The sequence below is a fragment of the Podarcis tiliguerta genome (genome assembly GCF_965153285.1).
Source record: "Podarcis tiliguerta genome assembly, chromosome: 16".
NCBI lineage: Eukaryota > Metazoa > Chordata > Lepidosauria > Squamata > Lacertidae > Podarcis > Podarcis tiliguerta.
In genome coordinates, this window is record NC_139549.1 from 26,407,024 (window position 1) to 26,432,906 (window position 25,883).

The 25,883-nt window shown below is 42.2% G+C and overlaps 2 protein-coding genes across 4 annotated transcripts in view; one reads left to right on the forward strand and one right to left on the reverse strand.

Annotated features, from left to right (window-relative positions):
* The window catches only part of SPPL3 (signal peptide peptidase like 3), a 36,369-nt gene extending 15,132 nt beyond the window's left edge, over nucleotides 1-21,237 (reverse strand). Inside the window, exons 1-2 of one of the 2 annotated variants that reach the window (XM_083417864.1) lie at nucleotides 20,727-21,237; nucleotides 804-881 (exon numbers count right to left, since the gene is read on the reverse strand). In XM_083417864.1, coding sequence (XP_083273990.1) covers nucleotides 804-881; nucleotides 20,727-20,749 — 101 coding nt within the window. In that variant the 5' untranslated portion in view covers nucleotides 20,750-21,237. Of the gene's footprint in view, nucleotides 1-803; nucleotides 882-14,347; nucleotides 14,370-20,726 lie in introns of those variants that run through there. The other variant, XM_083417865.1, reaches the window with a different exon arrangement.
* The window catches only part of HNF1A (HNF1 homeobox A), a gene marked incomplete at its 5' end in the record, with an annotated part of 43,715 nt that continues 32,344 nt past the window's right edge, over nucleotides 14,513-25,883 (forward strand). Inside the window, 2 exons of one of the 2 annotated variants that reach the window (XM_083417729.1) lie at nucleotides 14,513-14,749; nucleotides 19,504-19,557. Of the gene's footprint in view, nucleotides 14,750-19,339; nucleotides 19,365-19,503; nucleotides 19,558-25,883 lie in introns of those variants that run through there. The other variant, XM_083417728.1, reaches the window with a different exon arrangement.

Consider the following 25,883-nt stretch of genomic DNA (forward strand, 5'->3'; position numbering starts at 1 on the left):
CAAAAGGGGGAGAAAAACCATTGAATTCAGCAGAACCTTAAAGGCCTGCTGAAATAAAAACACGTATTCAACTGATGTCTAAAAGCAAAGAGAAGGGAAGTCTAAGCAGATTATTTATTCATTTCTTTATTTAAATTGTAAGATTTGTATCCTTCAAATCTATAGACCGTCAGAAGTGGAGTCAAGAACATGATGCCATGAAGTAAACTGATTACTTGAGTCCAAAGCAAGCATTGAACATGCAGGAATGGAGTGAGTCGCTTGCCCCAAGAGTCTCTCCCCCCACTCCCCCAGTTGACAGTCATCCAACAACCAAAGGTGGAGATGATGCATCTGCACTCACATGAAATTGCCTTGAAAAAGAATAGCAAATTCAAAATGCTTTCAGTAATTTTGTAAAAAAAATAAAAATACCCAGTCTTGCCTGGCAGCTCTGGATGCTTCCCTTCTGGGTCCGTCCGCCAAATGATTCAAAAAACATTTCACTCCATCCCCCTAAACAATCTTAAACCTTCCAGAATGAAAGTGATGTGTGGCTAGAAAGCAAACCTTCATGCTTTAAGATGAGAACAAATTGGCAAAACATTCATTTTTTCTTTAAAATACAGCTTTAGCAAGTCATGATCAAACTGAATGTTGCTTCACCTACCATTTCCACCCCCTTTAGGTACATAGAATATACCTAATATATTATGGTTCTACAAGATTACCTTTAGGGAACATTGCATCAACATACGGCCAGCAATTCATTACTTTTCTTTTGGGGGCAGGGTTGTTATATATACCAAAGAAAATAATCGTACCTGAAGCTACCATAAACTATGAGGAGAATAGAAATTAGGAACGTAGATACTTGACTGGAATCCACAAGGGAGTAAGCCCTGGAAAGGAAGACAGAGAGGTATAGTATATTATTATAGAACCAAACTGATAAACATTTGTTCAGTTTTTAAATTATCACAAACCCAAACATGTGTCTAAACACAACAGTAAGTTAAACAAGCCGGGAATTTTCTCATTTTCTCATTGTTCACATGACTGGATTATCACCAAAGACAGATAACCCAGAGGCACTTTGTTTTAATTCCAGAGAAGCAAACTCAAATAAAAGGTGGGGGCAGGATTTACAGGAGAAGCCTTGTGGCCTGAGGCCAGGACATAGCCATGTGAACTATTCTGGTCCACCTTCAGGCACAGAAGGGAAGAAGAACAAGCAACAGCAGCTCCTGCAACTAACAAGCAAGATTTCAATTAGTCTAAGTCTGAGTAGGACTAGCTTTGGATACAACCCACAAACCTGAAGCTGGGGGAAGAGGGAACGATGCCAAGTTACAATTTATGACCAGAAATCTGAACGGTTTTTGGATAAGATTACTTGTTCCCACCTACATAAAAAGGACCACCAGTCACCAATACCATCTCCGTATCACTTGGTACAAGACCCAAGCACAGGAATTTCTAAGTCACATCAGCACACATTCCACTCTAGGCACGAGGCTGCTGACAGAATGCCTGCCTGCTTGTAAAATCTAGGTATCTAGTACTTAGGTTATAGGGATCAGTTCTCTCACATGCATAATACAGCAAGGTAACCCGTTTGACCAGAGGAACTCCACATTAAACCTAAGCTTCTCTTGCACAATACAATGCCCATGTGTACACGTGTGTTTTGGTTCTAAGTACCCAAACATCTGACGACTGAGCCAACTACATCAGGGCTGCCAGAGTGACACATTAATTACAAAGAAATGAACAGCAATAAAATAAATTCTAATACACAGCAGTAATGCAAGTGAAGCATGTTTGTTACATACTTTTGATTCAAAATATACAGTAGACATAATGCCAAGCTTCAGAAGTATGTGCTAAGCTACTTGTTTGGAAACCACTGTGGTGAAATTACATCATGGGTTCTCAGCAGGGTGACCTGATAACCTTCTTTTCTCTGTAACTACATGGGAAAGAAGCCTGATTAAGCCTCACCTGTCAGCAGAAGGGAGTTATCAGGAAGAGGCTGAGCCCCTGGAAACACACAGCCTTCTGTGAGCTGGAAAAGAACTAGCTTAGCAGGAGATAATGACTGAGGCAACCTGGGCTGCTGATGAATTGATGGGTTGCCTAAGTGAATGCAGGAGCAGGCACAGCAAGGAATGACAAAGTATGCTTGCTTGTTTATTTCTCTTAGGCAGACACTCAGAGAAAGCATAGGATGGTTGCAATCACCCTGCAAGAGCCACAATAGTAAGGATTACTGTGTTTACAATAAAAAATGTACCGTATTTTTCGCTCTATAAGACGCACCAGACCACAAGACGCACCTAGTTTTTGGAGGAGGAAAACAAGGAAAAAATATATTCTGAATCTCAGAAGCCAGAACAGCAAGAGGGATCGCTATGAGGTGAAAGCAGCAATCCCTCTTGCTGTTCTGGCTTCTGGGATAGCTGCGCAGCCTGCATTCGCTCCATAAGACGCACACACATTTCCCCTTACTTTTTAGGAGGGAAAAAGTGAGTCTTATAGAGCAAAAAATACGGTATATCACAGATTGATGAGCAATGACAAGGAAAACAAACCCATTGGTTAAGCAACTTCTGTTCAGCAGACATGCAACATTCTTTAGAACAAACTGCATAGCCGCCGCTTTCTACCTGCATACCTGTTGTTTTTATTTATTGAGTTATTTTAAAAACTTTTGATTACGCAGATCAATAACAGGGAGCATTAACTACCCTGCCTCTTCCACATGTTGCTGAACTTCCACAGGTGCCTTACTTGCTTATTACCAAGACACTTTGTCACTTAAGCTGACACAGTGCTTCAGCTGGGGCTCCCCACACAAATGAAGAATGAGGGCTCTTTGTACTTGCACGGTTGGCTCTCTTGCTACCTTACGCTAAACATATAGCCGTGGCTGGCTTTTCCCCAACTAGTACTGCAGTAAGATTGAGGGGCTCATATACGGAAATGAAATGAGTATAAATTCAGAAGAGGCAATTAGGTCAGTTCAGTCAATGTGAATGTAAAGTTTTGTCAGAAGTGGACAGTGGGTGGTGATTTAGTGGGGATTAAGGTGAGAATGTGGGCAGTTAAGGTCCTTTCTGGGAATGTTGTGATCCAAATCCCTCTAAAACATGCCTCAATGCAAATTTTTGTAAGTTACACTCTAGGTTGTTTTTTAAAACAGGGAAAAAACCTGAACTAAAAGTTGAACGTTTAACTTGGACTGAGGCCTGCACTCAACTTTACATGCTGCACTTAATAACCCAAACAGAGCCAACACTGAGCTTGAACAGTAAGCTAAACCTACATGTTTTTATTATAAACTGGCTTTTCCTCTAGCTAGGTTTGCACTGTAGAATTATACACTGTTTTTACCCTAATCTTCAAAATTAAATTTAATCTAGATTTCTGGTAGGTGCAGGCACTCAAGACTGCAATTATGGAACTATCTACAACAATTTTGCAACTAAAATTCAGCTCCCGAGTTGTAATTTTTTATGGAATTATCCACACACACACACACGGGATTTACCTGCTGGAACAACACCTTCCCTGTGGAATTGCTTCAGTTTCAGCTAATGTTTTAATAAATAAATATATAATATTTACCTTCTCACAGGATGCCTAACTCACTTGTTACACCTTGATGTTTTGTCACATTACCAAGATTCTGCTTTTGCTGGGGCTCCCCATGTGCTTGAAGAACACTCTTTTCTTAAGCAAGAGGGCAATCTCAGGGTCTTTTAACAATTAAGGCATAGCTAGTGTATGTTCAGTGATCATGAGTATGTTTCCTTTGCATATGAACACACAGATTGGTAAACAACAGGATTCTAAATATATATAAAAATTGTCCAGTAGCACCTTAGAGACCAACGAAGTTTGCTCTTAGTATAAGCTTTCGTGTGCATGCACATGAAAGCTTATACCAAGAACAAACTTAGTTGGTCTCTAAGGGCTACTGGACAATTTTTTTATTTTTATATATATTTTGACTGCGTCAGACCAACACGGCTACCTATCTGAAACAGGATTCTAGTTAAGAGTAGAGAAGACTAAAGTCTAAAATCTGCCCACCTCTGGTGTTACAGACTCTGTTAGCTACTTTGTAAAAAAATGTGACCTTATAAGAGCTTTAATGTATTCCTCTCCTCCCACCCTAAATAGTACTCCCACCCTAAATATTAAGTGTTTCTCCATAAAAGGTGCCACCAATGGCTGCCTGGGCAAAGAATAGCTGAACAGTGAAAAGAGAAGTTTACAATGTGCTGCTCTATCCCAGGGAAGACCCCCTGGATGATGGTGGCTTGCTAATGACAGAAGGGGGGAGAGTGCTACACAGCCCCCGCAAGGGGCAAGCCCAGAGGCACACAACAAGCACTGTTCTGCAACAGCTCTGGGTGTCAGCCTCCCATGTTTTACAATGACCTCATTCTTGTCTACACAACAACAAACCAAGCAGTTAGCTCTCTAGCCTGTCACAGACAGCTCCACAGATCTTTACCTACAGAACAATTCCAAGAATGACTCGGCTTCTCACATTGCACAGCTACATGGCTCCAAGGTTTTCCAACGTGAAAAATATGTCCTTCCAGACATTCCAACTCGACCTTTCTAGCAGTGCACAATGAAAATGGACAATGTCAGAATGAATGGTAGGCAGAGAAAGAGCAGCTGCTAGGGTCAAATAGCTAGCCAGTTAGCTAGTTGGGGGGGCGGGGGCGGGAGAGAGCTTCCAGAACAAATTAAACCATGTTACAGCCTTACAAATAAGTTCACTGAAGTTTCTAGCCCACAAACATTTTTACTGATGGCCTGAATTATAGGGGGAAACAAAACAAACACTCCTCTCATTTACAAATGTTTCCATGCCTACTCAATTAGAGGTAAAACAGCCAACTGAGCAAGTGGTTACTTACTTGTTTGCCACATTGGTAAATATCAATTTCCAAATTCCCCCTTGGACACACAGAACTATCAGTGCTCATCCTGGCCCTTACTAGCACGAAACATCCAAACCACCGCACAGGGGATAGTAACCAGCAGCCCTGCATCAAATCTGTTGAAATCTGTGTCTGAGTGTCACAAGTGGTTTTCTATTACAAATAAATAAACTGGGGGAGGGGGGAAATCCTATGCAAATAAGGGCAATTTGAGGGGGAAAGGTTTTGCAGCCCATTGTGATAGCAGCCTGAGAGGTTAAGTGGACCAACTGCATCAAAGGGGTTAAGAAGTTCCACCACTTCTCTAAAAATTAACTATTTTGCAGATATTGTTCATTTGTTTCCAAGCATCTCTCTGAAATCATGAAACATTTTGTTTTGGTTTTTTTAAATGAAAACAGTTTCCAGGTTTTGGTAACAGTTGTCAAACTCTGCAGATCTGCTATATTCTGCAAAGCATAGTTTGGGGACTGGGGAGAAGATCCCACAAACTTTTTCATCTCAAGGCAAACAAAACTGAATGAGGAGGCAAGTCTCAGAATGTCTTACATTTTCGATATCCATTAGCAGCTCTATCCTGGCTATCCAGGCAAGTTGGTCCTTTCAAAGAAGTCCTGGAGTATCCCATTTGCTATTCTCCCTCTCCACACCCCTCCACCCCACATTTTTGTCCCACATTTTGGCCACAAGGATGATCCCACAAGGCGGCTATAAAATTCAAAAATTACAATAACAATAAAATAAAACAAGTTAAAACCAGACAAACCAGAAGTTTCGTCATGCTGTGGCTCATGCACCCAAGGCCATATTCTAGGAATAGCAAAGTAATTAATCCTACAAACGCACACGGGGCGGGGGGAGCCCCATGTAGCAAAAATTAAATAAATTACAATTATATATTTGCAGGTTTCCCACAGGCTTCTGGTTGGCCACTGTGAGAACAAGAGTGCTAGCTGGATTGGACAGGCGCCCTTTGGCTGGATCCAGCTGAAGGACTCTTATGTACGTCTTTGTATATACAACCCACCTCTATAGGTACTTCCTTGAAAGTCATTTGTGCAGAACATTCTCACTTAAATGATTACTATGGGTTATCTTGAGACATGGGAAATTATTGTACAGGCAACGACCAATTAACGTTCATCCAAAAGACGCATGATTGCGCACACACGCACAGTGCTGTAGTAACCCAAAAACATCACTCAACATTTCACAAAAAGGGTGGAATAGGGGCATGGCAGGGGGAAAGGGGGCAGAGCTGAATGTAGCTGAATACACTTATACATGCTCCTCCAACTCACACAGGGGCCAGGAAGAGAACTCCTGCACAAAATAGTTGTTGACTGTATTAGTGTAGTGGTGGACTTGTAGCCTTCTCCTTGCTGCTTGACTCCACTCCTATCCCCCGACCATTCACCATGCAGACTGGGGCTGACAGAAGTTGGAGTCCCAATTAATATCTGGAGACCAGACACAGGTCCCCCCACCCCTGATGATTTCCCAGACAGTATTTACTTCATCACCTTAGAACTGTTTCTATATACCCAGCATCGTTAATGTGTGTTGTGCTTTACAAGTATAACAGCAAAACAGCAGGTGCCCATCTATGCTTTGACAGTGAGAAGGACAACAAAGAAGGGAGAGAGATGCACAGCAAGAAGCAACTGTAAGAAAATCCAGTTACACACACACTTACACACTAGGAATATGTGGAAACTACTGTGAGAGTAAATCCAATGTGCAAGCATAAATGAAGGCTTTGGGCTTTGTTACAAGTGAGCTGCCAAAAGTGGGAAATAAATATTATAAATACTTAAATCAGGGCAGTCCAACTTTTCATACCAAGTGGACCTCAAGAGTACTTCGACATGGGACCTTCGGGCCACACTGCCTTGTCACAGGGAGAGGAAAGGCCAACATTTGATATACAACCCAGCCTTCATGTTGCCTTCCCAAAGTCAGCTGTGCGAGGTGCTGGGCTTTGGGAAGGAGGTGTGAGGCTCTGGCAGAGTCCTGGAGTCTTCCCATCTCCTTCCCAAAGCTGGGAAAGCACTTTGGGAAGGAGGCAGAAGGACTCTAGAACCCTGTAAGAGTCCTTACACCTCCTTCAAGGGCTATGCAGGGCAAGGTTCAAATGTTGTTCACTATGCCCCAGAAGACTCTCATCTCTTCCTTTCCCTTACCTCACCTGGCACAATAATCCAACCACTACATCAAAGGAAAAACTGCAAACAGGCAGGCAGACAGACACCAAGCCCAACAGCTAGAATGTCCTATAGTCACCATGATCTATGGTCAGGTCTTCAAGCTCCCTGTCTTTCTCCTGCTCTCCTTCAATGGCTAGGTTACTGTAGTCCAGATGAGACTCCAACCACCCACCCTGCTAGGAAAACGAGAGCAGAGCCAAGACAGTTGCCACATCAGACACCCCTGTTGCTGCTTCTACACACCCATCAGCCTCAACCACAACCCTCAATCAGCTAGATCACAATCTCAATTTCACTTAAATATCTGTCACATCAGGCAAATGATGCAAATACAACTCAGTGCTCTGTCTCATCCTGCACTTTTTGTACTCATGGAAGGAGTGGGGCCAGAAGGCAAAAAGTTTCAGAAAATGCAGCAGGAGCATATCCATTTGTCAAGTGCTTGGGTCACCAGGCTCTACTCCTGGGCTATCAGCCATCTGAGTACAGTGGTACCTCGGGTTAAGTACTTAATACGTTCAGGAGGCCTGTACTTAACCTGAAACTGTTCTTAAGCTGAAGCACCACTTTAGCTAATGGGGTCTCCTCCTGCTGCTGCTTCGCCGCCGGAGCATGATTTCTGTTCTCACCCTGAAGCAAAGTTCTTAACCTGAAGCATTATTTCTGGGTTAGCGGAGTCTGTAACCTGAAGCGTATGTAACCTGAAGCGTATGTAACCTGAGGTACCACTGTATTTTTTCCATGTGGTGCACAGTCCCTTTTTTCTATCTGTAGAAGGGGAAAGGATAGCAATGGAGCACACAAGAAGGTGCTCATGCAGCTACAAGCCTTTGAGTTCCCTCTTACCCATTCCACTGTCATAGAGGGAGAGGGGCTGACTTTTTAAATCTTTGAGCTGTAGCTGGAAGTAGTGAGCTCCAGCGTGAAGGGGCCCAGGGGTATTTCCAGAGAGACCCGATCTACCTAAGATGCAGACTTTTAGTCTTAAAGAGCCAGTAGCTTTTTAGAACTAGAATGGGGACTCATCAGGTTGCCAAAGTGGCTACTTACAAGTCTGCGTTAGCCTAACGTACCACCCTTTGCCATAACTATTCCTATTGCTTAGGGTGAAATACACAATGTAGCCAGCCTATGTTTTAAAATGAATTACTGGGAGAAGAAAGTACAAACACACAAACTTTCTCCAGTGGCTTTTCACTTTAAGGATACAATTACAATATGTTTTCACAAAGCTCTGGTTACCATATGCACACACCAAAACCTAGCATTTGTGCTAAGCCCATCCTGTCAGTACAGTTAAAAATATTTTGGTGGTTTTTACTGTCTATTCTTGCAACTGACTTCTTCAGGACAGAGTTCTTTTCAGTGGAAGTCAGACACTGGCAATCTGATATAGCTAGAATGGGAGCGAAGGAGGCAAAATCTTAAAGGCCACAAAAAACTTATTAGGAGGGGCAAATGCAAGCCACAGGTTAGGCACCTGATTAACAGTAACTGCATTTTGAAATAATGACAACTGCATCTGTTTTCATGGGGAAATAGTATTTGTTAGCTGATTGGCGACATTATAGAGAAATAGCGTACACAAAGCTAGTGAACAAATATAGCACATAACACAGGCTTACAGATCATGCTGTACTTTCTCAACAGATGTTTTAATTTCTAACAAAATAGGAACGGACAAAAACATGAAGGGACAGCTAATTATCTAAGGCAATTACCATGGCATCCTAAAAATAGATATCTGTTAGTTATCAAGTTCAATGAAAACTCTCTGATCATTTTACTGCATTCTGTCATTATCTATTACAGGAATTCATATCTCGCCCTTCCAATAGATCCCAATGACGGCTTAAAATACCACTGGGGCATCCAGTAGTCTTTCCTCCAATGACTGATCATGTCTATTGTTTCAGCTTTAGCAACCCTTCTAGCTGCTCTCAGTCTAGCCAAGATAACACTGCCCATCTCTGCTCTTAACTCAAATCATCATACTACAGTCAGTCTCATCACATATCTCTATGAATTCTGTGATTCTCTGTTTTCTGTCAAAGGTTCTCACACATCTCTATTTATATAACTCATGGCAAAAATGCCCAACAGCAGGACATTTCAATGCTTGATTAGTCATTTGCTTGAGGCTACAGTACACACTGCCTTTGGTACACTGTCAGTCGCTGGACATCTAGTCAACCAGGTGATAGCAAATATGTCTTCCCTTAAATGTCAGCCCTGGCTAAGGTGGGAAGAAGCACACATGTGCTTCATTCTAACTTGCAAAGCAATTTGTTCTTCTGTGGTAATGGTACAGAGCATCATTTTGCTGGCATGGTTTTCTAAAGAAATGAAGATGTTGTGAGACAGACTGACACCCCATAGTTATTAGAGTCAAGTCACATTTTCATTCTGCATCTTTATGGCACATTTGTTCAATAGCTTGATCACATGCAATTGAAGATGTTATACGCCTTCTATGACCCTGAAATGCTATCTCCAGAAAATGGAGTTCTTCACACAGTCAGGTTTACATTTCCAAACAATGTGATGGAATACACCTGACAGTTAAAAAAAAATATCAATCAATAATCATATTATAGTATTGTAAAGGTATTCATTCATACAATTTATATTCCATCCTCCATCAATACCATTGTTCCCATCAGAATGCTGCATGACACTATCATGAATAGGAGAAAAATGCAAAGTGCAAGTGGAAAAACACAAAAGGCAAAATGATTTCAACTGCTATGTTAAAAAACACAAAAAGTTTGGTTCTCTCACCAGATTATGGTATTTCAGAGGTTAAAACTAGAACTTTAAATTAGGCCCAGAAAAGGACAGGCATAATGTGATCATAAAGTCTAGCCTCAGTTAGCAATCTAAAAGACACACGGCACTAACTGGTTTCTAAACAGTCTTTAAAGGCAGTCCCATGTTAAACACATTACAGCCTCTATTCCAGAGACCACCACAGCATGGACAACTGAAGCCAGGCTCCCTCTGTCCATGTACGGTTGCAACTGGTATACTTGCCCAAGTCTGAAATGCTATGTACTTACTTGGGAGCAAATCCAATTGAACTCAATGTGGCTTACCTCTGAGTTAACATGTATGAAAAGGGTTTATTATATGTGTTTTTACATGATACTTCTACTAAGTAGAATACCGTGGGATTTCTTTTAATCATATCAAGCCTTTGGAACTTCCCAAACTAGGTAAAAAGTGTAGACCAGGCATCCCCAAACTCAGCCCTCCAGATGTTTTGGGACTGCAATTCCCATCATGCCTGACCACTGGTCCTGTTAGCTAGGGATGATGGGTTTTGTAGTCCCAAAATATCTGGAGGGCAAAGTTTGGGGGTGCCTGGTGTAGACACCACAGCCACAGTCTCTCAATCCATCAGAATGCAAACATTTGTGTTAGGTCTGTGCTTTAATGAATATAGACAAAAAACTGAAGGAAATTTTGTGAAGAACTTCAATGGTCAGCAGGGTTATTCATTACCTAAGTACACTGAGGAGCAAGTAGTTTCCAGCTGATGGAACAAACTCAAAAACAAGTCTCATCCAATGTCCTAGTAGACTCTGTAGCCAATACTAGCATGAGATTCCATATGAGCAAACACAAGAATGACTGCAAGGCAATTAAGATTTAATACATTTGTTCTAACATGAATCTTTACTCAACTTTTAAGTACACTGATTGCTTGTTTTATTATTTTCCCCCACCCAATGAAGTTGGCACAACATATTCAAGTTATTATAAAAGTCAACCATGAGATTCTGTCAACAACCAGAGTTCTAATCTTGAAACAATAACCAAGCAGGTGAGCAATTGTTAAGTTTTGCTGTAGGAAAGACAACCATTTTCCTTTGCTTGTTCTTTGCCAACCATGCTTTAAGTTGCAGCCAACATGTGGGAGGCTGTCTGGAAAATGTCTGAGTTCAAACACAATTCCTTCTCACTTCCAACGCCACAGCACCAAATGCTTCATCATAGACACAATTGTAAGGAGATTCAACAACTATTCTCTTGTTTTCAGAACAGTTGCATCAAAATATAGGAAAAGATTTCTTTTTTATTCACAACTGTTACTCTAGAAAAGTCCTCCAGCATTTTAATCAGTTGTTTTAATATGAACATTCTGAAAGAGCAAATCAAAAACACCCCAATAGTTCCTGCAATATTATCTATGCAAATCATTCTATCCATGAACACCTTCACTATTTTCACACAATAGAATCCTCCCTAAACTATGCAGTGTACACTGTCCTTGCAAGCCCAGTGTTTAATATTCATACCAATCAAGGCAGAGCAACAGGTCTATTATTTGCAAGCTAGGGAAGGACTGTGGCCTGGAATCTCCAGCATCCTAGTAACCCTGAGCTACAGAGGCTGGAAGCCTTCTAGATAGAAGGATGCTGCTCAAGATGGCTGATTTACAGGCTGTTGGCTGATTTACATCTTACACACCTTTTAAATGTGTTTGTGGAATGAGGGGGGAGGGGGTTTACTGCTTTGTGGGTTTCTTTTGCTTTTATTATGTATTTCATGTTTCAATATTGTATCTTTATGTTGTGAACCGCCTCCCTGAGATCTATGGATGAAGGGCAGTATACAGTGTTAGAAACTCAGATATATAATCTAGGCGCCAAATGGCTCCTGAAACCAAGGTTACAGTAACAAAATACGCCCAAGCATCTTTACTTGGTTGCAAGTGGCCAACAGCCAAGTGCAAAATGCACCTGGCTAATTTCAAACACTGGTGCTACACTAAATAAATAAATGTAGATTCATGACTCCCTCATCAAATATATTTATATATATAATTTTTTTTTTGTTAAAAAAACAGTCTTTAATTCGCAGAACAAACAAGTGGCCAGTACCTTTTGCAATCAAGTATGAACATTTCCCCATGGTTCTATAATTCTCTATGTGGGATATATGTACAAAACAACACATAAACTAATAAATAATACCACTTTTTACTTGCTATGTTTGCCATGGCAACTGTGCTACCACTTTATGCCAAACAGGACAAACAACCAGATTTCCTCCCTTCCTTGGGAGTCGTAGAAGAGGTTGGGCATCATCCCAGCAGTTACATGGCAATTCCATCTCCCTCCCAAATGCAAATGCTGGGAAGAAGGATGGGGAGTTGTTTGGTTGTTTAGTTGCTAAGGTACCCAAGCACACATTGCAGCAGTCAAACCAGGGTTCGAAATTAGCAGGGCACCATGCACATTTTGCACCTAAAGATTCTCCATTCGTGAGCACCTCAAAAAAACTGGGTGCCATTTTTTGTACTTTTGTACATTTTTTGACACTCAAGCATTATTGAAATGTACAGTCATACCTTGGGTTGAAGTTGCTTCAGGTTGAGCATTTTCCGGTTGCGCTCCGCGGCGACCCGGAAGTATCGGAATGCGTTACTTCCAGGTTTCACCACTCATGCATGCGCACCTCAAAATGACATCATGCGCAGAAGCGATGAATTGAGCCCCACGTACACGCAGGTTGCTTCTCTTCAGGATGCGAACGGGGCTCTGGAACAGATTCCGTTCGCATCCAGAGGTACCACTGTATGTGCTTTGAAGCCTCGAAGTATATGTTAAGGACAGAAAATATGTTAAGGAGTTTAACAATAAAGAGTGTTTTGAAAACTAAAGTACAGTACCAATATTTTTATTATAAACACCATTTTAAACATGTATTAACAATTTCTGCTACAAATATTAACAATGTGTCGCTTATGTGAATTACATATTAGTTCCTGCTTATCAAAATAATAAATAAAAAGTGTTGCTGACACACACACCCCGGCAACTAGACATTCTGTTTTGGCACCCACAACCCAGGTCCCTTCTATCCCAGTTTCTAACATTGAGCCAAACAGGCATACACATTCCTGGTTGGTCCCTATGCAGGACCAACTCAGTTCCTGGTGACTACAATGTTGGACATGCCTAGCACAAGTAGACAAAAATTGTTGATCCCTATATATCAGGTCATATAATGTATTTAGTATTAAATATTCACAATATTAATGTCAAACACCATGCATCGCACTGAAGACACTCAATACCACAGTTTTCTCAATTAAGAGTTTTCTAGAAACACACCCACACTAACATACACATGCAGCATCTTTTTAGCAACATGACTTGAGGGAGGCCATTTCTCAGAGGACCAGAGAATGACATTTCTTGCATCTCATGTTTAGCAATGGAAGACAAGCATAACAACAAACTCAAAGCTATTTTCTGGCCCTTTATAGGGCTTCACAAATGGGCATGGGGTGCCATGAAGTTTCATCACAAGCTACATAACTAGCATTCCCAACAAAGGCAAATAACTTTGTCAAATTAATGAAAATATTTGCTGCAGTAAATCTCAACACCAAAGTCAAAGCCTATTAGCAAACCCTTATGCCCCACTTCATCCCATGTATAAAAATTTGAATGCAGAAAATAAATGTCTCACTGAGCTTTCCCCTCTCTTAAAATGTTGCTTAGGCTGTAACACAGAAGCCCCAACCCACAAAAGCTCCAATGCACAGGGTAGGAAAGTAATTTATTTCCACTACAAACTAATGGAACTAGGTCTAATAACTAGAAAGAACAGGGGTTAACAGCAGCAAAAGAGGAACTATTCATCTTTGTGAAATCCCAGCATAAGGTAGTTTGTATCAGAACATTTTCTGATGCTCTAGAAAGTGATCTAATCTTGTAAACAAAGCTGAAAACTTTAATAAGCTCACCTAATATTGTATTTGCAATTGGCATCCACTAAATTTTACTAAAGAATTCATGAAATGGAAAAATTTCCATGGAAAAATAAAGGATTGGTATATGTTCTGTTCCATATCACTGTACACATCTGTATCTTAAAAAATGCAGGGTTTTGTAGGTTAAGAGGAGAAATAAAACAAGAGAACAAAGTACTCAACTTTTAAATTAGGTTGCTGCATGTGTGTGTGTTTTATTTCATTTGGCCCTGCATACAGGAATTGAGGCCCAGCAAGCCCTGCATCACAGAACAAAGGAGAGGCAATCAAGTACAAGACAAGTACTGTACAGGTGAAAGTCAAATACAGATTTTTCCATGGCATTTTTGACTACTGTCTCATCAATACAAAAGGAATTTAAGCTTTAGTAATCTACTGAGTATTTAGAAACAATGTCAATCCAAGCTGACCGTTATCTTCCTTTGCTCCGTGCATAGACGATTGAAGAGCTTATCCTCAAGAGATTATAAATTTAGAACCAGTGTTTAGTCTATTACATTAAAAACAGAACCTGAAGCACCCATTAACCTTATTTAAAAAAATTCAAAATGAAGAGAAAATGTTTTAAGATATCCAGAAACACTTGGTCCATCAGCTGATGATGAGCTGAATTCTACTAAGCCACTATCTCCATGGTGCGCCAACTTTGGAAGGTGGGCAGGGCAACCGACATGTCAATCACCTGATATTATTACATCAGATTATTCATAGGTGTGTTCCAGCCCAACTGTCAAATATTGGTCCACAGGTGGCAGGAGAGCTAGATGAAAATCTGGCCCACAAGGCCAAAAAGGTTTCCCGCCCTTGATCTAGTGAGTTACTTCACACGACAGATGTCAAAAGTTAGCTAAGAATATTATAAATTTAAAAAAAATTTAAAATGCAGTTGGGAATATTATTTTGGTCTTTTGTTTGAGGCCTAAAGCAGGAACTCAGCTTCAACTGGAAAAGTAGGGTGAGACTAAGGATTACTATTAGCCCTCTTATACACATCTTAACTTTTAAATATTAATTCTCCAACCCTTAAATAACATTTCTCCCTTTCCCCACCAAACTGCACATGGTGTCATCATACTTTAGACATACCTTTAGATTTGTCAAATTTTCAAAGGCAAGGAAAACTCAACAACTGCTCCACAGAGCGATGTAGTGATTTAGTATTTTAAAATTGTATAGCACTTTCAAGTGGTCAAAGCACTTCACATGCATTATCTAACTGTAATCCTTACCATAACTCTGTAAGCAAGTCAGTATGATTTTACATAGTAACATAATAATTAACTTTTTTTCTACATATTGACACTTTATAATTTCAACAACAAGCGATTCTCTGAAACTAGTACTATATTTGTTCTGTGAAAAACGATACATGTCAGGTGTGCTGCCAAAGAAAATCTGGAGTGCTATATTAGGCTGTGATACTCTGGAATTAGTGTTTTCACTTCCAAAGTCACAACTTACTGGCTAACCCTGGTCTGTAAAATACTGCTAATCAGCATTCTGAGCAAAAACAAAAATATGAGACACAAAAGCTAATTAAGTATTTGGAGAAACCTGAAATCAGGAACATCCGTTCTTTTCTAGTTCTAGCCATCCTGTTACATTTTATCCAGTGTTCGAAACTAGCCAGGCACCAGGCACATTTTGCACCTGGCTGTCAGCCACTTGTGACCAAGTGAAGATGCCTGGGCACCAGGATGACATCTGACATCTCCACCATCTGCTGATGCATACCTGAGGATCATTGTATCTTGACTGTTTCCAAACACTAATACCACATCTCGTAGAATTCTATCAGTTATTTTTTATTTGCACTATCAGAATGAATTTCAGGAACCAAAATGTTTTTTTCCCCCTATGCAGCCTGAGCAGGAGCAGTGAACATTATAGTTACTTGTTGTAGCTTGTTTTCACTTACCCCACCCCAGTGCTGTACTCTCAGTTGTGAAGAATATTCTTACGTTATGGATGGTCTTTGTCACCATTAAGAAAAAGAGGTAGGAATAGGCCAATATATAACTGGACTGTCCCTGGATCAAGTGCCTCTTTTCTTTATATTCTCCAAGTTCTTAATCTAGCTGTTATCAGGTACTTAACTGATAATCAATCACAGTCAGTCCATCATTTAAAAAACAAACTTTAGAGCTGTCTTGCCCAAAAATGGCAACTAAACATTCTGTTTTAGCAACTGTAACCTTGGTTTAAGGAGCCATTTGATGCCTATCTTATAATATATGAGTTTTTAACACTGATTTTATCTGCCTCAAAGCAGAGTTTCAGCATAATAATTCTACAAAGTATTTTAGGCTGAGATTTAGATATCAAGAAAAAACCAGTTTGCCCAGCAGGGTTAGGCCTCAGATTTATGCATTCCCTCCTCTCCAGTTCATGAAAATGATACTTGCCATCTGATAAAGTGGATTCTGGTCCACAAAAGCTTATACCATTATATATGATAGTTTTTGAGGAGCTACACGAGTCTTTGTTGTGGTTTTTTTTTTTTGCTGCAACAGACTTAACACTGTTACCTCTCTCGGTATTAATTTGCTGAGACATCCAAATCATGGCTACTGCAAACTGTAAGTCCTTTTCAGATGACAAGCTGAGGATAATGAATGCACACTTGAATGGAGGGAAGTGGGATCATAGCAACAGCTCTCACCCACTACTTACATTCAGGTTATAAATAGATCCTGCACGTGTAAGAGGTGTATGTGCATAAGGACCAGTGATTTAAGGGGGGGGGGCTCTTTTTTTAGAAGAAAATTCATTGCTATATTTTTCGCAAAAAAATATCCATGTCTATTTCAGTTAGTAATATAACAAATCAGACTGGGCAACTGAAATGCCTACAATATTATTTAGATCTAAAACTACAATTTTAATTAATGCTTTTCCCTAGAAATCATATATATTTCTGTGAAGAGCTATTCATGCTTTCTAATATTATTATTTCCCCAGTTTATATACCACTTTACACTTCAGTCTCTAAGTCGTGTACAGTAAACAGATACAAGAAAATTAAAACAAGTTAAAACTAACCTTAAATCAAAATACCTCCTTAATCTGCCTACTCCATGCCCCCTTTAAGCTGAGAGAGCAGCCAAAGGGCGCCTTCATAGCTAAAAAACTGCACTCAAAAGTAAGGGTGCTTCATGCACAAGCTCCTTGCAAATTAAAAAAAAAAAAAACTGACCTGCGGTTTTTGGACTGGAACATAGTTGATTTTAGTATGCTTTTCAGTGTCTTCAATTTTTGATTTAAAATCTAAACTATGTAAGGGACGTATAAGCTATTATGTCTTAGTATTCCAATAAAAAAAATCACATAAGCCTCTGAATTTGTTTGATTATCATATTTAAATCACACATGCCTATAGGACTGCAGCACAAGTGAACATTACTGAGGGAGGGGAAGCCTAATATTTCAATTCAACTACTTTTGGCTATTTGTGGGAGAAGCTCTTCATGTGTTTATTAAGGATGCCAAATTAGCATGACCTTATTTCTTACTTTGGTTTATGACTTCACCTCTTTTCCATTCCTGCTCAAAACTCAACCTTCCTGGTAAATCTTTTCATCACCCCACTAGCACATGTCATTAAAGCAATCCTGTGCCTTCCATTTCCAACCCCCTTCCTTTGTTGTTTCCTTGCGTCTATTTTAGACTGTAAGCCCCTTTGGGCTTGGGACCTGTCATACCTGTTCTTTGTAAAACAGCATGTACAGTAATAGTGCTGTAAATAAATATATAAATGCAAGTCAACTAAACATGCTCAACAAGGCCCACTTAGCTCTGTGTAAAATTGCCTTGAAGGCTTTCTAGAAAAATTTCTAGAAAACCCACTAAGTATATTCTTGGTATGAGCTTTCGTTTGCATGCACACTACTTCAGACACCTGAAGAAGTATCTGAAGAAGTGTGCATGCACACAAAAGCTCCTACCAAGAACAAACCTACTTGGTCTCTAAGGTGCTACTGGACAATTTTTTATTTTATATTTCTACTGCATCAGACCAACATGGCTATCTGCCTGAATCTAGAAAACCCACATTAATGGCTTTTCCATACCATCAGGAAACCTGCTTCTTCAGCACCCCCAGTAACACTGAAAAAGCTGTGCACACATATCCTTCCTTCTACATTTTATTTAATCCCAGGATGCACATAAGAGCTATTCAGAATATACATCAGTCAAGGGTAGACACTGTCAATGAAATATCACATCTCCCCATCAATTATCCCTGGTTTGTTACAGCTATTGGTTTGCTTCCACACCAAAACAGAAACTATAGTTAGAAATCTGATTTGGAAGCAAACTTTGGTTTGCAGTAACCATAGCTTACCTCAAGGTTGGCTCACCTTTAGACCTCTAGATGTTGGTCAACTACAACTGTCACCATCCCTGGCCATTGGCCATGTTGACTGGAGCTGATGAGAGTTGGCATCCAGCAACTTCTGGAGGGCCACAGGTTCCCCATCCCAGTTTACCTGATTTGGACATTACAGCGAACTATAGTTATAGCAAAGCAAAGTGAAGGAAGAAGTCCAAGACACAAGCCTAACCATCAAACATGGATTGGCGGCTGTCTGTAACATCTGAACCAGGTCACTGCCATGTGCCCAAGACCAACCAATAAAGTTCATAGTTAAAAAATGATTTGAACCATTATCGTCCCCATCTAAGTCATCATCCAGAATTCACACACCATTTCTTGGATGATCACATCACTTTAAAACCTATCTCCCTGCAATTTTATTATGAAAAACTATATATTTAGAAGAAGTGTGCTTGTGGATACCAGATGCTAGGAGGAAGAGAGGATGGTACTCCCATCACACCCTCTTGTGCAATTTCAGAGGCATCTGGCTGACAACTGTTACAAACTGAAAGTAAGTCTAGCTAGCCCTTTAGTTTAGCAAAGGGACTAAGAATATGAACCACCAAGACCCTAGTTCAAATTTTACTTCAGCCCGAAGTCCCTAGACAGTCCAACTCAGGTCATTCACTTAATCTCCTACTATCGGCTAATAACAATGTCTGATAAGAAACCAACTCCATCCTATATAGGTTGAGAACTTTCAGTCAGTGCTCATATCAACCTAACATGACTTAGTAGGTTGTTGCAATGATCACAAAGATAATGTATAATAGAAGGCACTAAGTAGAAAACACTTATTTAGCCAACAACAGGTTTTTTTTCTTAAGCACTTTGTGTGACATTAGCTCCAATGTTATCCATCCACCTTGCATTCAAGGCCTATGGGACTTACATCCCAAGCCAATCTGCTTCGGGTCAGGCTGCAACTATGCATAGCTGCTCAAGAATAAGTCTGTGATACTTACTTTTCAGTAAATATGCAAAGAAATAGGAATGCTTTTTTCCAAACACAATCTCTTTTATCAGAACATGACCACATCTGCAAGGTGTGTGACAAACTATAGAATATTTCACAACCCACCCTTCACCAAAAGCTGATATTGGAGTTGTCCCCATGACCAAGCAAATTATAACATCATCAAGACAACGTAAGCTTATACTATTTGTCTTCTTCCTTTAATCCAGGTACACTGCACCTGGACCCTGAGAAAGATGCTTCTACACTTCCGCATTTTTAATGTAAGAAATTATCTTCTCAGAGACACATTTGTGCTCTTTCACTACCAGGTTTCTAAATAACAACTGGTTGATGGCAAAATAGATTGCACCATACAGACAGGTGTCTCTAATTCAGCCTAGCAAATGGTGAAATACATCCCCACCCCAACGTTGTGCACCTGGGATTTTGTGGCGCCTTAAAACCCAAGTAGTTTATTGTAACAGGCTCTTCTGTAGCAAGCACCGCGGGGAAGAGTGAAACTAGTGTATATATACACTTGTAAATTTTTTCATGGTATGAGAATCAGATTTTGCAAGATGCATAAACACATACTGAATACACACCAGCCAAACACCACTGCCCACTTACTTCATGCATCTGAATCAGGAGGCTCTTCACAGTAATTTAAAAAATGTTCAAGTTATCAAAAGATCATTATTACATGGCTACTTTTCAAGAACTTGGGAATTAGGAGACAACTATGAATGAATCCCACCCCCATAATATGCTTTGATACTTCCAAAACACAAACAGCCCAAAAAGGAGGCAAGTGAGGTTGCCAAGCCACTCGCAGGAACCAGCAAGGGCAGCTTTGCCAGGAGCCTACAGATCCCACTGCTCTCTCTGACACAGTGTCAAGTTTGGACGAAATAAACTTGGGGGTGGGGGGTGCGCAAGGCTGCCAACCTCTCAACAGGTTGCTGCAGCTCGGCCTTTCCCCTGGGCAGATCTTTCCTGCTTGTTTACGTCCTATCGCCTCATGCACAGCAATGACCGTCCATTGTAGGAGGCATCCTTCGGGTCCAGCTGGTGGGTTTAAAGCGGGGTAGGTCAGGAAAAGGGGGGGGGAGAGAGAAAGGAGGGGTGGCGGCTGCTGGATGCCAACTTCCCCACGGGCCTTTTCTCCTGTGCCTTTAACAGCAGTAGTAGTAGAATATAGAGCCACCTCGCTCAGGGGGGTGTGGGGAGAAAACTATTCCTATGGGGGAAAGACCTGCCCCGCTCTCTCTTCTTCCCTTCAGCCAAGGGCCGGAGCCTGCTTTTGAGGCCGAGAGCTCTCGCTCCCATGGCGGGAGGGAAGAGGCCGAGGCGGCGGTGATGGGCATTCCATGGAAGCCCCTCCATAGGCAGGCAGAGAGATGCTCCCCCACTCGGGAGAGGCCTAGCAGCAGCAGCGGCGCCTCCTCACCAGGAGTAGGTCTGCTCCGCCATGGCGCCGGCGCCGGCCGCTCCTCTCCCTCCTCGTCCTTCCCGTCGTCGTCTTCGTCGTGTCCTCCTGGCTCCCTCTCCCCTTCTCAGAGGGCTCAGCGGCGGTCCCGCTGCGGCTCCCGGCCCAACATGGCGGCCTTGGCGGCGGCGGCGGCGGCAGCTGAGAGGCGAAGAAGGGAACCCCCTCCGCCCGGGCGGAGACGCCTCAGCGGCAGCCGCGCCACACGAACCGCAGCGGCAGCAGCTGGGCCGCGCTCCAGCGACGGCGGGCGGGCCTCATGACCGACGGCTACCACGACGAGGAGGCGGCGGCGGCGGCGCTGGCCGAGGTGTGCGAGGGGGAACGGGCGGCCAACGAACAACTCCGAAGGCGAGACCGCGCTTGCTCGCTCGCGCGTCCTCGGGCGGCGGGGGGGGGGGGGGAAAGGAGGAGGAGGAGAGAGCGCGCGAGGGGGCGGGGCTTGATAGGGAGCGCGCGCGCACACCAAGCCAGGCTAGCGACGCTGGCGGGTCACGTGCTCACAACAGGCTCACGTGTTTCGACGCAGCGGCCTTTGAGGAAGGAGTCAGAGAGAGAGATGGGAGAGAGAGACGTTTTTTTTTCGTCTTTATGTGTTTGTTTGGAGGGCCGGCGCGCAGCACGCTGTGGGATATTGTTGGGATGAAGGTGAACCGGCGGATGGAGGCGAGTTTTAAGGAGAAGAGGGGGCGGGGCTGATTAAGATGATCTCATTGCGCCTGCGCGGCATCCACCCGCGGTGGGTAGAAGGGATTCTTTTTTGTTTCCCCCGCCGGGAATCGACGAGTGCGGCGAAGCTCCTTCGGAAAATGCAGGCGGGCGGGCGGGCTGTTTCTCTCACTCGCACCAGCGAGTATTATTAGTATTGCTTTGTTATTAGCACGTGATGTTCACAGATTGTTCTGTTTATATATGAGCTGGCAATATACGCATATACTTTATATAGCATTGTTACTATTATTTATTAAATTTATTAGGCGGTGTTTTTCTGCCATAGCAACTTAAAATATGTTAAGCGGAAAAACCACACATATATATACATTGAAACCAGCGTTTTAAAAAATCCATTGTGTTTTGTAAAGATTGTTTTATATTTTTTCTTTATTATTTTTCTTTTTAGAGAGAATCGTTTTTTGTTTCTTATAAATGAGTTTGAATTTTAGTCTTTAAAATGCTAAAAGAACTATCAATAAAATTGCTATATATATATATATATATAAAAGAAACCAGAATTTTTAAAAAAAATCTAGGAGGATCTAAAACAGTTACAATAATTTTATAGTATTGTGCAGTATTGTGTTATATTTGTTACCTTTGCATCCTGCTTTTTCCTCAAAGGCAGCATACATGATTCTCTCCATTTAATCCCTACAACAAGCCTGCGAGGTAGGTTGGGCTGAGAGTTCACGACTGGCCCCCAAGGTCGTCTAGTGAGCATGCGGTGCTACGGAACTTGCCACCAACATAAAGGTAAAGGGACCCCTGACCATTAGGTCCAGTCATGACCAACTCTGGGGTTGCGGCGCTCATCTTGCTTTATTGGCCGAGGGAGCCGACGTAACAGCATGTGGGCAGCATGACTAAGTCACTTCTGGCGAACCAGAGCAGTGCACAGAAATGCCGTTTACCTTCCCGCTGGAGTGGTACCTATTTATCTACTTGCACTTTGATGTGCTTTCAAACTGCTAGGTTGGCAGGAGCAGGGACCGAGCAACGGGAGCTCACCTCGTTGCGGGGATTCGAACCGCCGACCTTCTGATCGGCAAGTCCTAGGCTCTGTGGTTTAACCCACAGCGCCACCTGCATCCCACCACCAATCTAGATGGCTTTTAAAGTGGGTTAGACAAATTCATGGAGGAAAGGGCTATCCATGGGAACTAGCTATGATGGCTATCATCTGCCTCTGGCAGCAGCAATGCTTCCAAATACCAGCTGCTGGAAATCGCAGGAGGGGAAAACGCTATTGTACTGGGGTCCTGCTTTGCGGATTCTCCATGGGGCATCTGGTTGGCCACTGTGAGAAAAGGATGCTGGACTAGATGGGCCATTGGGCCTGATCCAGTAAGCTCTTCTTATTGGCATCCACAGCAGCTGAAACATCTGATTGTAGGCTTCGGAGATTTTGTTTTTAAGCTTCAGTGTGGGTTTCTATTTAATTTTATTCTGTTCTAATAGATGGTGGATGAACAGTGGAGGCTGGTCCATTAGGGCAAATGGGGTTCTGCCCCACCAACCATATTCTGCTCTCAGCCAGCTCCCACCTGCCTGCCTTCTCTTTTGGAACTGGCTGACAGTTTCCTCCTCCTCAGTTTCAGCATTGCTCTTGTTGAACTCAGCAGGAAAGAGGATTGGAAGAAACCTATAATTTGTTGGCTCTGCCTACTTGTTTGGGTTCCTTTCGTTCCACAGCCATCAGTGAAGACCAGTGAACTGTGTTGTCCTTCCTCCCTACTTGTGCTTCCCGAATATTTTTCACATTTACTGGAAGCGCAGAACTATATCCGAAGATGCTGCTGGCATACAAAGTGGCCGAGCCGTTCCTTCAGCCTATGTATATTTTACATAGGCCTTCTAGGTGTAGATTCAATGCAGTGGTGTAGTTCAAATGATGGGGACATAGGAAGCTGCATTATACAGTGGGAAAGAGGATTTTGGAAATATGTAGACCTTTGGTCCTGATCCCCCTAAAGCTCTCTAGAGTCCTTGGCAAGGACTCTCCAATTAAGAAGAAGAAGAAGAATTTGGACTTGATATCCCGCCTTTCGCTCCCCTTAAGGAGTCTCAAAGCCCCTAACAATCTCCTTTCCCTTCCTCCCCCACAACAAACACTCTCTGCGGTGAGTGGGGCTGAGAGACTTCAGAGAAGTGTGACTAGCCCAAGGTCACCCAGCAGCTGCATGTGGAGGAGCGGGGAATCGAACCCAGTTCACCAGATTACGAGTCCACCGCTCTTAACCACTACACCACGCTGGCTCTCTTTTGGAAGACAAGAAGAGCCTGCTGGATCAGACCAATGGCCCATGTAGTTCACCATCCTGTTCTGGCAAGCCAGATACATGTGGGAAACCTGCAAGCAGGATCCAAGCACAAGAGCACTCTCCCCTCCTAAGCTTTCCAGCAACTGGCATTCCAAAGCATTATTGCCTCCTAGAGCATAGCCACTGTGACTAGTAGCCATTGGTAGCCTTATTCAATTTGTCCAGTCTTCTTTTAAAGCCATCCAAGTTGGTGGCCAAGTCAGCCTCCTGTAGGAGCCAGTTCCATAATGTGCTTTCATCTGTCCTAAATATTAACAACGTTCAGTTTCATTTGATGTCCATAAGTTCTAGTGTTATGTAAAAGGTAAAGGGACCCCTGACCATTAGGTCCAGTCGTGACCGACTCTGGGGTTGCAGCACTCATCTTGCTTTACTGGCCGAGGGAGCCGGCGTACAGCTTCCGGGTCATGTGGCCAGCATGACTAAGCCACTTCTGATGAACCAGAGCAGCGCACGGAAACGCCGTTTACCTTCCCGCCAGAGCGGTACTTATTTATCTACTTGCACTTTGACGTGCTTTCGAACTGCTAGGTTGGCAGGAGCAGGGACTGAGCAATGGGAGCTCACCCCGTCGCGGGGATTCGAACCGCCGACCTTCTGATCATCAAGTCCTAGGCTCTGTGGTTTAACCTACAGCGCCACCCATGTCCCTTTCTAGTGTTATGAGAAAGGGAGAGAAACCTTTCTCTATCCACTTTTCCCATCCCATGCATACTTTTATAAACTTCTGTCATGTTCCAACCGCTGCTGTCTTTCCTGATAGGGGAGTTGCTCCATCCGCTTTATCACTTTGATTGCTCTTTTCTTAACCTTTTCCAATTCTGCAACAACCTTTTTCAGGTGAAGCGACCAGAAGTATACACAGCCTTGTTCTGGATCTCTGGACACCCACTTAGTTTAAGAGGAACAATTGCAATAACTGCTTAAAACATCATTATTTATTACTGCATTTATATTCTACCTTTCCTCCAAGGAGTTCAAGGTGGCACACATAGTTCTCCAGCTCCTCATTTTATCCTCACAACAACCCTGTGAAGTAGGTAAGGTTAAGAGGCAGTGGCTGGCCCAAGGTCACCCTTTGTACTCTTATAATGGTGGACATATTCTACATTGCCATTGTAGTCAAATCACCAAGTCTGTAATCATATTCTGCCAATAAGCAGAAGTATCATCACTCTTAACCATTTTTACAGAGAAAGAAGTGTTCTTTAAACGATTGCACTGTTATTTGACAGGTGTCAGTTTAAATTTCTAAGTGATGCATTTGATGGTACAAAAGATGCCAATGCAGATGACATACAGCCAAATACAATTGGAATTAGGGCTACACAGGGCAGCACCTGCAAGACACCAGAAAGAAGATCAGTTTTGACAGCTGTTAAGACTTCCCCAAAAAGTTATATGGCTTTAGTCATAGGTTTAGTTTCAGGGATAGTGAATTCATTTGCAGTTTGACTCAGGTTTTGTCTCTTTAATTTCAAAAGATGCCAACAAGTATCCCCTTTTGTTGAAGAGTCTCTAAATTTTATTGGGGGGGGGGGAGGCATTGTTAGATACTCTTCTTTACAAGGGGTGCTGATCTCCAAAAAAGATGCTTTTATTTTATGTACATGGTTTTTTCCACAATGATGTATCTACTGGTAAGATAAAAATAATATACTTAATATATCTAATTGAATTAATTTAATAGTTAATATAACTAATATTAATTATTAGTTATATTAATCACTTGCATCCACCAATACCATGATTGCTGTTATAGCAGATGAATCTCATGGGGCATCCAGAGCACAGTCTAGTCCTGTTGTGTTGGATGAATTTCAGCTGGTAAGGCTCGAGAATGTGGACAAGGTGCTCAGATCAGTCAGGGCAAGCACTTGCGTTCTAGACCATGGTACAGTGGTGCCTCGCAAGACAAAAAGAATCCGTTCCGTGAGTCTCTTCGTCTAGCGGTTTTTTCGTCTTGCGAAGCAAGCCCATTAGCGGATTAGTGCTATTAGCGGTTTAGCGGCTATTAGCGGCTATTAAAGGCTTAAGGGATTAGCGGATTAGCTGCTAAAAGGCTATTAGCAGCTTAGTG